Source organism: Lithobates pipiens, unplaced genomic scaffold (assembly GCF_037356315.1).
Source record: "Lithobates pipiens isolate NorthernLeopardFrog02 unplaced genomic scaffold, aLitPip1_a1.2 Scaffold_23, whole genome shotgun sequence".
Taxonomy (NCBI): domain Eukaryota; kingdom Metazoa; phylum Chordata; class Amphibia; order Anura; family Ranidae; genus Lithobates; species Lithobates pipiens.
Genome location: NW_027507785.1, coordinates 290012831 through 290026388, shown reverse-complemented (window position 1 = coordinate 290026388; position 13558 = coordinate 290012831). Strand labels below are relative to the sequence as shown.

Genomic DNA, 13558 nt, shown 5'->3' with positions numbered 1-13558 from the left:
TGTGTCTTCTCCTCGTAAAAGACCGCCCCGAGGAGAATGACATCACTTCCTCCTTCCTGTGTAAACAATACACAGTGGGAGGAAGCTTCTCATTGGCCAGGAGCGATCCAGAGGGGGTGGCCGAAAACCAACGGCCATCCCCTCATCACGGAACGCTCCCGGAGGGAAACGGACCGCCGTATCCAGCGGGAGGGGGTCCGATCGGACCCCCCACCCGCTGGAAGACAGGCACGTACATGTACGTGCTTGTGCCTGCCTGTGCCATTGTGTTGACGTACATTGGCAATACGGCGGTCCTTAAGTGGTTAAACATGCACCAAAAATGTAGCAAGCAAGACTTTTAAAAACGCAACTGACTGATGTGAAGAGTTCGTAAGCAACATGCAGGAATGTACAGAATTAACAGCGGCGGAATTACCAGGGTCACAAAGGTTGCACTTGCGATCAGGCCCTGGTGTTCTGACACCATGGGGGGGAGGTCCCAAGACAACAGGAATGGTGCCCACTGCAGAACATGTGAAAGGGTCCCACTGTGGGACCATAATAAAGGACCCCACAACAGCAATAAAGGGCCCCGGGATCGATGTAAAGGGCCCTGCTCTGTTGATAATTATGGAAAGTTGAAATATTTTACCGTTTTATATGTTGGGAAAAAAAAAGGGGGGGCCCTTAATGGTTTCTTACACATGTACAGTATTCACAAAAGTTTGTACACTCCTCACATTTTTGTAAATATGGTATCTTTTCATGTGACAACACTGAAGAAATTATACTTTGCTACAATGTAAAGTAGTGAGTGTACAGCTTGTATAACAGTGTAAATTTGCTGTCCACTCAAAATAACTCAAGATAAAGCCATTAATGTCTACACCACTGGAAACAAAAGTGAGTACACTCCTACGTGATAATGTCCAAATTGGGCCAAAGAGTCAATATTTTGTGTGGCCGCCATTATTTTTCCGCACTGCCTTAACCCTCTTGGGCACGGAGTTCACCAGAGCTTCACAGGTTGTCACTGGAGTCCTCTTCCACACCTCCATGATGACATCACAGAGCTGGTGGATGTTAGAGACCTTGTGCTCCTCCACCTTCCTTTTGAGGATGCCCCACAGATGCTCAATAGGGTTTAGGTCTGGAGACATGCTTGGCCAGTCCATCACCTTTACCCTACCTTCTTTAGGAAGGCAGTGGTCACCTTGGAGGTGTGTTTGGGGTCATTATCATGTTGGAGAAATGCCCTGCGGCCCAGTCTCTGAAGGGAGGGGATCATGCTCTGCTTCAGTATGTCACAGTACATTCATGGTTCCCTCAATGAACTGTAGCATCCCAGTGCCGACAGCACTCATGCAGCCCCAGACCATGACACTCCCACCACTGTGCTTGACTGTAGGCAAGACACACTTGTCTTTGTACTCCTCACCAGGTTGCCGCTGCACACGCTTGACACCATCTGAACCAAATACATTTTATTTGGTCTCATAAGACAACAGGACATGGTTCCAGTAAACCATGTCCTTAGTATGCTTGTCTTCAGCAAACTGTTTGCAGGCTTTCTTGTGCATCATGTTTAGAAGAGGCTTCCTTCTGGGACGACAGCCATGCAGACCAATTTGATGCAGTGTGCGGCGTATGGTCTGAGCACTGACAGGCTGACCCCCCCACCCCTTAAACTCAGGGGTGGATCCAGAGTCTAGTTTCGGGAGGGGCACTGCCAGAAAATAAATTTTTTTGCAGGCAAGTTAATCAGGGAAACGGCTGGTGTTGCCGCTTCAATCATCATGACACCATGGTTGTTATGGTGTCAGGATGATTGAAACGCATTATTTCTATTATTTCATTTTAATATAAAATAGTTCAACTCACCCTAATGCAGAATCAGTGAGAGCCCTGAGTCTGTCACTTGCCAAGTCTCCTGCCACCAGATGCTGATTCCCACGTGCCACGCCACCTGCCATAAGTTGAGGATTGTCACTTGCTGTGTCACTTGCCTGCAACAAGATGCGGCTTGTCACTTGCCACACGTTGCGGATTGTCACTTGTCACCAGATGCAGATTGTCACTTGCCACATTACCTGATGCAGATTGTCACTTGCCACGTCACCTGCCACAAGTTGCGGATTGTCACTTGCCACGTCCCCTGCCACACGATGCGGATTGTCACATCACCTGCCACACCTTGCGGATTGTCACTTGCTGTGTCACTTGCCTGCAACAAGGTGCGGCTTGTCACTTGCCACACGTTGCGGATTGTCACTTGTCACCAGATGCAGATTGTCACTTGCCACGTTACCTGATGCAGATTGTCACTTGCCACGTCACCTGCCACATGTTTCGGATTTTCACTTGCCTGCTACAAGGTGCGGATTGTCACGCCACCTGCCATACGTTGCAGATTGTCATTTGCTACGTCACCTTACCACCAGATGCAGATTGTCACTTGCTGTGTCACTTGTCTGCTACAGCTACATGGTGCAGATTCTCACTTGCTGTGTCCCAGCGTGAAGGCAGGCAGCAGAGAGATGATGTAATCTCTCTATTGCCCGTGGCTGCACAGTGAGGGCAGGAGAGCGGTGATGCAGGGCGGGCATGAGAGATGATGTTATATCTCTGCTCCCCCGCCCGCCCACCTGCCGACTGACCTGTTGGGCCACTTACCCGCTGGCACATTGACTGATCCACTCGCTGGCCGCTAACTGATTTGCCGGCTCACTCGCCAGCCCCGCTAACTGATCCTCTCATCGGCCCGCTGACTGATCCACCCGCCTGCCTGTCACTAATTTCTCGGGGGGGGGGGGGCAAATTCCCCCCCCCCAGATCCGCCCCTACTTCAACCTCTGCAGCAATACTGGCAGCACTTATACATCTATTTCCCAAAGACAACCTCTGGATATGATGCCCAACACGTACACTCAACTTCTTTGGTTGACCATGGTGAGGCCTGTTCTGAGAGGAACCTGCCCTGTTAAACCACTGTGTAGTCTTGGCCACCATGGTGCAGCTCAGTTTCAGGGTCTTGGCAATCTTCTTATAGCCTAGCCCATCTTTATGTAGAGCAATTCTTTTTTTTTCAGATCCTCAGAGGGTTCTTTACCATAAGGTGCCATGTTGAACTTCCAGTGACCAGTATGAGAGAGTGAGAGCGATGACACCAAATTTTACACCCCTGCTCCCCATTCACATGGCTAATGGCTAATTGGGCCCAATTTGGACATTTTCACTTAAGGGTGTACTCACTTTTGTTGCCAGTGGTTTAGACATTAATGGCTGTGTGTTGAGTTATTTTGAGGGGACAGCAAATTCTGTTATACAAGCTGTACACTCACTACTTTACATTGTAGCAAGGTGTCATTTCTTCAGTGTTGTCACATGAAAAGATATAATAAAATATTTACAAAAATGTGAGGGGTGTACTCACTTTTGTGAGGTACTATATGTATATATACCAGGGGCCGACTGACCCATCGGCACTGCCCAAGGCCATTAGGGGGCCCCATGAAAGGCTCTGCAACATAGGCAGTGTAGGACGGGAAGCGACTGTAATAATACCTCTCACAGCACGCTGCTCCCCGCCCGCCTTCCTTCCCTTCCATCCACCCCAGGTGCTTGTACATGACATCACCAGGGACAGACAAGAAGAGAGGAGGGGCCAGTGAGGAGCAGTGCGCTGTGGGAGGTATTATTACAGGCATCAAGTGGGAGGCAGGCAGCCAGTACAGATGTAGGGGGCCCGGGCTACGCTGATAGCCTGCACACAGCATACTGCATCGAGCCACTGATGACCTCCCCCTCCTCCTCCTCCTTCTCCTCCTCAGCTCCGGTGTTTTCATAGACAGGATAGCGGAGGGGGCACATTGCACTCCTAGAGCTGGCTGATTGTTTATTGATAGATACAGAGGAGGGGGACAGCACACATGGAGAAGTGATGGCAGAGGAGGGGGAGAGGATTTGTGCTGGGGGGGGACAAATCCGCTTATCCCCCAAATCAAAGTGATGGCACACAGAGGACATGTCCTCACCCCCGCCCCCCCCCCCCCAGGCACCCCCTGTGTCCTCCACACCCCCCAGTCATCCCAGCGTCCTTTGTGCCCCCCAGAGTCCTCCGCACCCCTCAGGCACCCCAGCGTCCTCCAAGGCGTCCCCGTGTCCTCAGCGTCCTCCCGGGTCCTCTGCGACCCGTACGACATCCCCCAGTGTCCTCTGCGCCCCCTACGACATCCCCTAGTGTCCTCTGCACCCCCTACGAAATCCCTGTGTTCTCTGCGCCCCCTACGACATCCCCCAGTGTCCTCTGCGCCCCCTACGACATCCCCCAGTGTCCTCTGCGCCCCCTACGACATCCCCCAGTGTCCTCTGCGCCCCCTACGACATCCCCCAGTGTCTTCTCTGCGCCCCCTATGACATCCCCCAGTGTCTTCTCTGCGCCCCCTACGACATCCCCCAGTGTCTTCTCTGCGCCCCCTACGACATCCCCCAGTGTCTTCTCTGCGCCTCCTACGACATCCCCCAGTGTCTTCTCTGCGCCCCCTACGACATCCCCCAGTGTCTTCTCTGCGCCCCCTACGACATCCCCCAGTGTCCTCTGCGCCCCCTACGACATCCCCCAGTGTCCTCTGCACCCCTACGACATCCCCCAGTGTCTTCTCTGCGCCCCCTATGACATCCCCCAGTGTCTTCTCTGCGCCCCCTATGACATCCCCCAGTGTCTTCTCTGCGCCCCCTACGACATCCCCCAGTGTCCTCTGCGCCCCCTACGACATCCCCCAGTGTCCTCTGCGCCCCCTACGACATCCCCCAGTGTCTTCTCTGCGCCCCCTATGACATCCCCCAGTGTCTTCTCTGCGCCCCCTACAACATCCCCCAGTGTCTTCTCTGCGACCCCTACGACATCCCCCAGTGTCCTCTGCGCCCCCTATGACATCCCCCAGTGTCTTCTCTGCGCCCCCTACAACATCCCCCAGTGTCTTCTCTGCGACCCCTATGACATCCCCCAGTGTCCTCTGTGCCCCCTACAACATCCCCCAGTGTCCTCTGCGCCCCCTAAGACATCCCCCAGTGTCCTCTGCGCCCCCTACGACATCCCCCAGTGTCTTCTCTGCGCCCCCTACGACATCCCCCAGTGTCTTCTCTGCGACCCCTACGACATCCCCCAGTGTCTTCTCTGCGCCCCCTATGACATCCCCCAGTGTCTTCTCTGCGTCCCCTATGACATCCCCCAGTGTCTTCTCTGCGCCCCCTATGACATCCCCCAGTGTCTTCTCTGCGCCCCTTACGACATCCCCCAGTGTCCTCTGCACCCCCTACGACATCCCCCAGTGTCCTCTGTGCCCCTACGACATCCCCCAGTGTCTTCTCTGCGCCCCCTACGACATCCCCCAGTGTCTTCTCTGCGCCCCCTATGACATCCCCCAGTGTCTTCTCTGCGCCCCCTATGACATCCCCCAGTGTCTTCTCTGCGCCCCTTACGACATCCCCCAGTGTCCTCTGCACCCCCTACGACATCCCCCAGTGTCCTCTGCGCCCCCTATGACATCCCCCAGTGTCTTCTCTGCGCCCCCTATGACATCCCCCAGTGTCTTCTCTGCGCCCCCTACGACATCCCCCAGTGTCTTCTCTGCGCCCCCTACGACATCCCCCAGTGTCTTCTCTGCGCCCCCTACGACATCCCCCAGTGTCTTCTCTGCGCCCCCTACGACATCCCCCAGTGTCCTCTGCGCCCCCTATGACATCCCCCAGTGTCTTCTCTGCGCCCCCTATGACATCCCCCAGTGTCTTCTCTGCGCCCCCTACGACATCCCCCAGTGTCTTCTCTGCGCCCCCTACGACATCCCCCAGTGTCTTCTCTGCGCCCTCTACGACATCCCCCAGTGTCCTCCACGCCCCCCTGTATCAGTCCACCCCTGACACACATACACACACACACACACGTATGAAGATCCTAATCTAATGTTAGCTGATGATAAGAAAGCTGTTACATACCAATCCATGGGGTGAGGAGGTTATAGATAAAGTTATCCTTTGGATCTGTAAGAAAAAAAACAGAGCGTGATAATTCTGTGTATAGGTCACATAGAGCACTGAGCAGTTCCAGGTTCTCCATTCAAGGGGAAAAATTGCAGAACCAAAAATAGGGCAAGTTGGATATTTTTATGCTTTTAGAGTCCATCATAGAAATTGTTTTGGTCCCCTTTTTTTTTTTTCTACGTTTTTTTTATTTCAGAAGATTAAAGTACAAGGATTGTAAATGAGTGAAGAGTATTAGATAACTGATAATTAAACATGTATGTCCTTCTATCAAGCTTGTGAAAAATGTACCTGGCTTCCCGACTCAATTATTCAGTTTTAAAAATGTATGAGGTGATATCTGCCTTTTTAACAAGTGGTAATGAACATCGTAGGGTAGGATAAAATGAGGGGAAAGGTAAAATAAATAAATAAAATCAGGGACAAATGATCTGCAGAGGAAAGTAAAACCGTAATTGCAGCGTATGTGTCTAAAAGCATAAGGAGGCATTCATGCATACAACCCACAATAAATCCTAAATACTTTAAACTGTGAAACTCCAGCCAAAGCATTCCCTCTTGTTTTTGAATGGGAAAGGGATAGGACCTCTGTTGGGTTTTTAATTCTGCCCGTCGCTCTACTTGAAAATATCCCCCCTAATATCCTGTCAGAGACTCATCAGGAAGAAAATTGTTAATGTGTTATCTCATCTTGGACAGCGGCCATCACTGTCATTGGAATAAGTACAGCGCTCACACCCAAAAGTGCCCGCTGACTGGTCCCAATGTTCTTTGCCAAGATGGTGGTCTAGCAGCTGGGCACACAGTCTCAGTCACTTTTCTAGCTCAATAATTAGCCCTGGGGTAGCTTTTTTTGATGCTTTATTAAATCTTGTAACCTGAGGATACCCATCTTCCCCATAAAGAATCTGAGTACAGTCCTTGCACCAGCAAAAGACGCACTGAGCTACACAGGGGCACCATAAGAAATGTCCACCTGACATGGATTCCAGAGGGATAGCGGCAGCACACAGTCATTGAGTCTCACACAGCAGTCTGTACTCACCATTGTCCTTTAATATTTGGATGCCTCCTTCCAATATCAGCCAGACAAGTCTCCTGTGAATTCTTCAGACAAGATCTCCAGATAAATCCCTTGATCAGCTCAATCAAAGTTCAGTAGAATAGCCGCACACAGCTGGGACCTCGATGAGCATATGAAGAAGCACAGTGGGACTGCCCAGAAGGGCAGTGGCCTTTGAGGCTGACATCTTCTCCTGGGCAAGAACCCCTCTGCTCTAGGCCTAAAACCATTTCGGCACTCTCTCAGCCACCTACTGGGGACCCTCCCCCAGGAATTATATGGGACCACATACATATTCAGACTATAGATTTGACTCTCCCAGCCAACTGCATTCCAGTACTCTCCAGAAGGCAGGGGGAAGCAGTCAAACCCAAATCCTGTGAAACTCAGAACAGCCCAAAGCAATTACAAGTTGCTCAACTGATTACAATAGATCCAAACGCTGGCTAACTAGGAAGGTGATAAAAGTGAAACAAATCTTATATTTCCATTTATTTAGCCTTGTGTCCTTGATGAACTAGGTCACAGACAGCAATACACATCCAACAGATACTCTAAATCTTCATAAGAGGTCAGCAATGATTCTCTATAAAGAGAAACTATAGTGATAGAAATATCCAGACTGTCATTGTTGACCACTCCTGAAAATGCTAGTTGACTGTCTTTTTGAGCTAATGGCTTTTGAGCTAATGACTTTCTGAGTTGCTAACCAGGAACAAGTTTGTAGATTGGGAGTTCCGACTTGACTTGGTGCACACTGGCTTTAGAGAAGAAACTCAAAGGCCTGCCATACACAGTTCAAATCTCAGCTGTTTCAGCAGGAACTGGACAAGATTTGAACCATATATGAGCAGGCTGAATGGACCAAGCTGATCGATCAACTTGGGTACAACCAGCCTGCCTGATTTTACACACAATTATTGCTACGGGCTGGTATAGCAGCTAGCAACAATCACCATCTTCTCCTGATGGGAACGACTTCCTCCTCTGTGAGAATACAATGGCTCAGCGGGAGGGATTCTGCTGTCAACGCTGTGTTGATTGGGAAATTTAGCACATTTCTTTCCTGCAACCTGAGGTTGCAGAAAAGAAATTTGCTCCATGTATGGTCTGCAAAAGTACTAAAATCATTAGCACTGGCATTTTCAAGAACAATTTTATATTTTTATAAATTTAAATTCTATAACAACAAAAAAAAAAAAAAGAGCCAAAAAGAACTTACCTTGTCTGGAAAAAATGACCTTTGCATAGTCTGGATGACAGATAGTGACAGTAGCAAAGAATCTTCCAAGCCACATGGGAAATGCATATTCAAATTTTCTACCATAACCAGCCACAATGTCCAAATCTGTGCCATCTTTTTTAAACTATGAGCAAACAAAAACAAAAAAAAAAGGAATTTTTGACAATGGAGAAAATAAAGCATGATAGAATCTGTTGGAAGACTATCTTGAAGAATCCTGCACTGCTTAAAAGTTTGAAGATGAACACTAAACGGTTGCATTGGGTTATTTAAAGAGTAACTGCACTCCTTACCAGCGGCGGCCGCTCCATAAGGGTCGCCGCCCCCCCTAATCTCCATGCAAGGCGCCGGACGCATTGCCATAACTGGAAGCCAGGTTCAACTTTTACATTGTTAATGTGACCCTATCACTATAGAGCCAAACGTTAAATAAAGCCATCCTGTAAGATGAAATATACCTCTCAGGTGGCCCATGTGTTTGTAGCTCTGAGCCCGAAGGAGCGGCTGATTTTGTTAGGCTTACCGTTACCTTCTTGAGGTCGTGTACGCCTAGGGGTTTCCCGAGGTAGATGGCCCAAAGAATTGTAGAAACTGACACTGGATCCTCTTTTTAGGATATTTATTTGAAAAGATAGGTAAAACAGTTTCTCAATGAAGGGTAGAGGATTAGGAAGGCAGTTCAGGTACCTTTGGAACTGTAAAAGATAGGAAGTCTCTCACTATAGAAATCCAGAGAATTACCGCTCACAACTGGATTCTCACAGCTACCGGATAGACCTCCTCTCACTAGGCCTAACAGCCGATAGAGTGTTTAAGTAAAGCAAAGTCTCTGCCACAGACTTGAATGCAGAACACTTGAACAAAGTCTCTGCCACAGACTTGGATGTAACGGAGGGACATAGGTAAACTTAGAGAGCTATCATATGGTACCAGTATCTTGCAGCCGGTCCGGCGATACCATATGGGTGTAGATCCACTTAGTGTCCTTCAACTGAGCCTCCAGGCTCCTTCTGAGAAGCCAGCCTCATGCATGGCCTTCTCACGAAGAGTCCTCCCCTGGGTGCTTCTCCAGTTGCAGGGCCTCTCCACAGATGAGACGGCACCGGACCACCTTTGAATCCTCCTCTCAGTTACTTTGCCTCAAGCTATCCAGCCCTGAGACTCAGAATTGGATGGATCCGCACCCCAGGCCATGAGAGCCATGGGGGCTGGTCAGGAGGACCAGGACCAAACAGAGAGAAAGATCTTCTAGACCGGAACCCAGAAGCACGTGAAAATACCCTCTCCCAGAATGCACAGCAGGATGACACACCCACTGGGCTGGTTCCAAGAAAGAATGGCACTCAATACGCCCAGCTGAACTGCTTTCTCACACTTGCCAGTGGTGAGAGCGACACTTATGGCCAAGGAGAACCCAGTGCAATCCAGCTAGACTGGTACTGAAACCATAATTTGACATAATTAAACCTAAAATCCAACTGTGGTTTTAGGAACATTAAATTGAAAAAAAAAAACACAGAGTGCATGCTCGTCAGGAGCCGGTGCTACATGTTAAACATCTTCCATGTTGTTGATCCCTATCTGCTGCAGGTATCCAATACTTCTGGGTGTGTACCTTTTCCTTCCACCTGTGGGCTGGTACATTATTACATGATGTACAAGCTAAGAGGGAGCAAGTATTTGACACCGCTAGATGTGTTAGATATTTGCTGCTGCAGGGGATCAACAACACTGGGTTTTTAACATATAGATCTAGCAGCAATGCAAATATATATATTATCTAATTTTGCAGGGTAGCTTTATTTTACTTTTAAATGTACTGGGTCATTCTGTTAATGAACAAAAGGAGATCCACCATTTTCCTGCCCCTCATCTCCCCTTGTTCACATAGTGGGTTATTTACTAAAACTGCATGGTGCAAAATCTGGTTCATCTCTGTGTAGCAATATCCCAGGCCTCCCTAAAGGCCCGTACACACGGTCGGACTTTTTGACAACAAACATGCAAATTAGCTGTTTTGGAGCAACATCCGACTGTGTGTACGCTCCATCGGACAAACTTTTTCTGTTTTCATCGGACTTTTGTTAGCTGTGCGAACGGACAAACTTTCTGGCAACAAAAGTCCGATGGAGCAAAGTCCGACCGTGTGTACGCAAAAGCATCGGACTTTTGTACAAGGTACAAACACGCATGCTCAGAACCAATGCAAAAGATCAGACTACAATACAGAAGTTGACCAAAGGTGGCGCTGGAGTCATTGAACGTCCTCTTTTGAAGCGGCGTCAGTACGTTGTGACGTCATTACGTTCGTGTTTGTTGTCAAAAAGTCCGACCGTGTGTATGCAATACAAACTTGTGGACCACGCCCTTTGTACAAAAGTCCACGGAAAAGTTTGTACAAAGTCCGATCGTGTGTATGGGGCTTTAGTCTAATGAGAACCTCCAGAGTCAAGAGCTACTGACATACATCCATATAGAGTGGGTTGTAATGCATAGTGGGTGTAGTGCAAGGTAGATTCATGAGTGCCAGACACTTCTTGAATGCAAAGAGATTTTATTTCTAGAACAGAACTGTATGAGAGGGTTTAGGGCCAGGACACCCTTAGGTAGTTGCATTGTTAATTGGCAGAGTCCGAGACTTCTGCAGGTAGACCTGCAGGGAAAGGCATGCAGCAAGACACCACATCTGCATGTGTAGAATTACTGTCTCCTATGGAACAATCTTAGAACAGTTTTTAACCACTTCCCACCCGGCCAATGCATATATACGGCCGGGTGGGAGCCGTCTACTCCTGATAGGACGTTCAGGAACGTCCTTCAGGAGTAGCGGGATCGCGCGCGCGCCCGCGCAGCGGCGCAATCCCGATGTGCTCGTGTCACCCGGACACGGCACATCTCAGATCGGCAGGAGGGCTCTGTGATTGGCCCTCCTGATCACATGATGGCCGTGTCCAATCACGGCCGTCATGTGATGTAAACAAACAGCCGGTTGCTAGGCAATCGGCTCTCCTCTCCTCACATGGAAGTCACCGCTGAGGAGAGGAGAGCAGAACGCTGCAGCCGGCTGATGATCAGTGAGTATGGGCTGCTTTTTACAGCTTTTTACTCACTGATCATCAGTGTAGTGTAAACACACAACACACCACACAGTACAAACACAGTCCCCACATATGTCCCCAAAACACACATGTCCCCAAAACATACATGTCCCCAAATAATAAAAACACATGTCCCTAATAATAAAAACATGTCCCCCACATATGTCCCACTAAAATCACATGTCCCAATGATTATCTGCACACATATGTACGTGATCACCTGCACACATATGTACATGATCATTTGCGTACATATGTCCGTGATCACACAAACCAATTATTATACACTTAACGGAATTTTTTTTACCAAAAACATGTAGCAGAATACATTTTGGCTTAAATTTATGACAAAATTTGATTTTATTGGATTTCTTTTCAAATAGAAAAAAGAAAATATTGTTTTTTTCCCAAATTTCCGCTTTTTTTGCGCTTATATCGCAAAAAAAAAAAAAACGGAGTCGTGAATAAATAACACCAAAATAAAGCTCTATTTGTGCGAACAAAATGATAACAATTTCATTTGGGTACAGCGTAGCATGACCGCGCAATTGTCACTGAAAGCGCTAGAGCGATGAAAGCTGAAAATTGGGCTGGGAAGGAAGATGATTTTACAGATTACAGTACTGTATTAAAAAATACACACCCCCTTTGTCCCTAGTGGTCTGTGCAGTGCCCTGCATGCACTTTTATATTATAAATACTGTTTTTTCTGCCTGGAATTTGGAGATTGTCCATAGCAACCAAAAAGTGTCCCTTTTTCAGTGTTTTAGGATTTGATTACATTATTGAATAATTTTTATTATTATTTATTATATTATAAACTTTATCATACCCGGGATGTCTGCTAGACTCTGGTTTGAACAGATTTAAGAGAGTTATTCCTAAGAATTACAGGACTACAATATAAAACGCCAAATTTCCATGCAAAATAATTGTACCGCTTTCAGCACCTAAATCCAGACTGAATCATACCGCCAGGGAGGTTAATCTCTCTGCTGGCACAGTGAAAGAGAACTGCGTAGGCACTTTTCTTATGGCAGAGTGGGTAAGAGGGAGATCTTTCCCATCTGCCCACCAGCACACAAACGCAACAATGCTAATGTGTACTAGATGATTAGGGTGTGCCCAGACACATACGGCACACCCTGTGCGGAGTTCTATAGAGGTAACATTTAATTTGTGGTTATTGCATAAAAAAAAATGAAAATTACACTTTAAGACAGGTTCCCAAAGTTAAACTTAAATTATTGTCAAGATAAGCATAACAGCGCCTTACCACATGCGTATTGCCATACAGCCAGTGCGTCTCAGGACCTGGAAAAGAACGAAAAATTTTCAGCAGCTGCTTCCTTCTCAGGTGTAATGAATAAGCTTTATATAGGAGATAGAAGACACACAGCCAGGCAACCCAGTAAAATATATCTGAAAAACTCAGAGAGGGCAATCCAAATATAGAGGACGCCATGCTGGAAATGTACAGTTCACTGATCTCTGTACTAATGTCAAATCACATTGTCAGGAGAAGGCATGTCTTCACAAATGCAATGGATAGGACAATGTGCAAAGGAGGTGGATAAATCCTGCAGGAGGCTGTGACTTCCCTGACAATCATATACAGACATCGAGTGCAGCAGGTATGAGAGAGATAAGAGGAAGAAAGAGAAAACAAGCAATGGAGTATATTAAATCACAGTATTCAGCAGAATTATTTTTACCGGACTGGTAAAGGCCAGATTCACGTAAAAAAAATAATTTTTAACTGAATTAAAGAGGAAGTAAAGGCTATTTTTTTTTTTAAATGCAACCTGTAAGGCAAAGGCATAATGAGCTAGTATGCATAGCATACTAGCTCATTATGAATAACTTACCTGAGAACGAAACCCCCGAACCGGTCCTCCTTCTTCATCTTCGCCGCTGCCATGTATCCTGTGACTTCCGCGTCTAGGATTGCCACCTTTTCTTCAAGTCAAACCCGAACACTTTAGCAGCGCATGATTTTTTTTTTTTTTATATAGTGTAAACTATACATATATTTTGCTATTAAATAACAATTCTAATCGTATGAAGTTAATAACAAAAGTCCCCCTTCACATCAGAGTCCACAGAGTTTCCCTTTTACATCTGAACCCGTAG

At 47.6% G+C, this 13558-nt stretch overlaps 1 protein-coding gene across 1 annotated transcript in view; it reads right to left on the bottom strand.

Moving 5' to 3' along the window:
- LOC143926509 (cytochrome P450 4B1-like) overlaps nt 1-12970 on the bottom strand; it is a 55200-nt gene extending 42230 nt beyond the window's left edge. Inside the window, exons 1-3 of the mRNA XM_077450301.1 lie at nt 12702-12970; nt 8307-8451; nt 5977-6021 (exon numbers count right to left, since the gene is read on the bottom strand). Of these exons, the coding sequence (XP_077306427.1) occupies nt 5977-6021; nt 8307-8451; nt 12702-12890 (379 nt within the window). The 5' untranslated portion in view covers nt 12891-12970. The remainder of the gene's footprint in view (nt 1-5976; nt 6022-8306; nt 8452-12701) is intronic.
- Between the last annotated feature and the right edge of the window lie 588 nt (nt 12971-13558).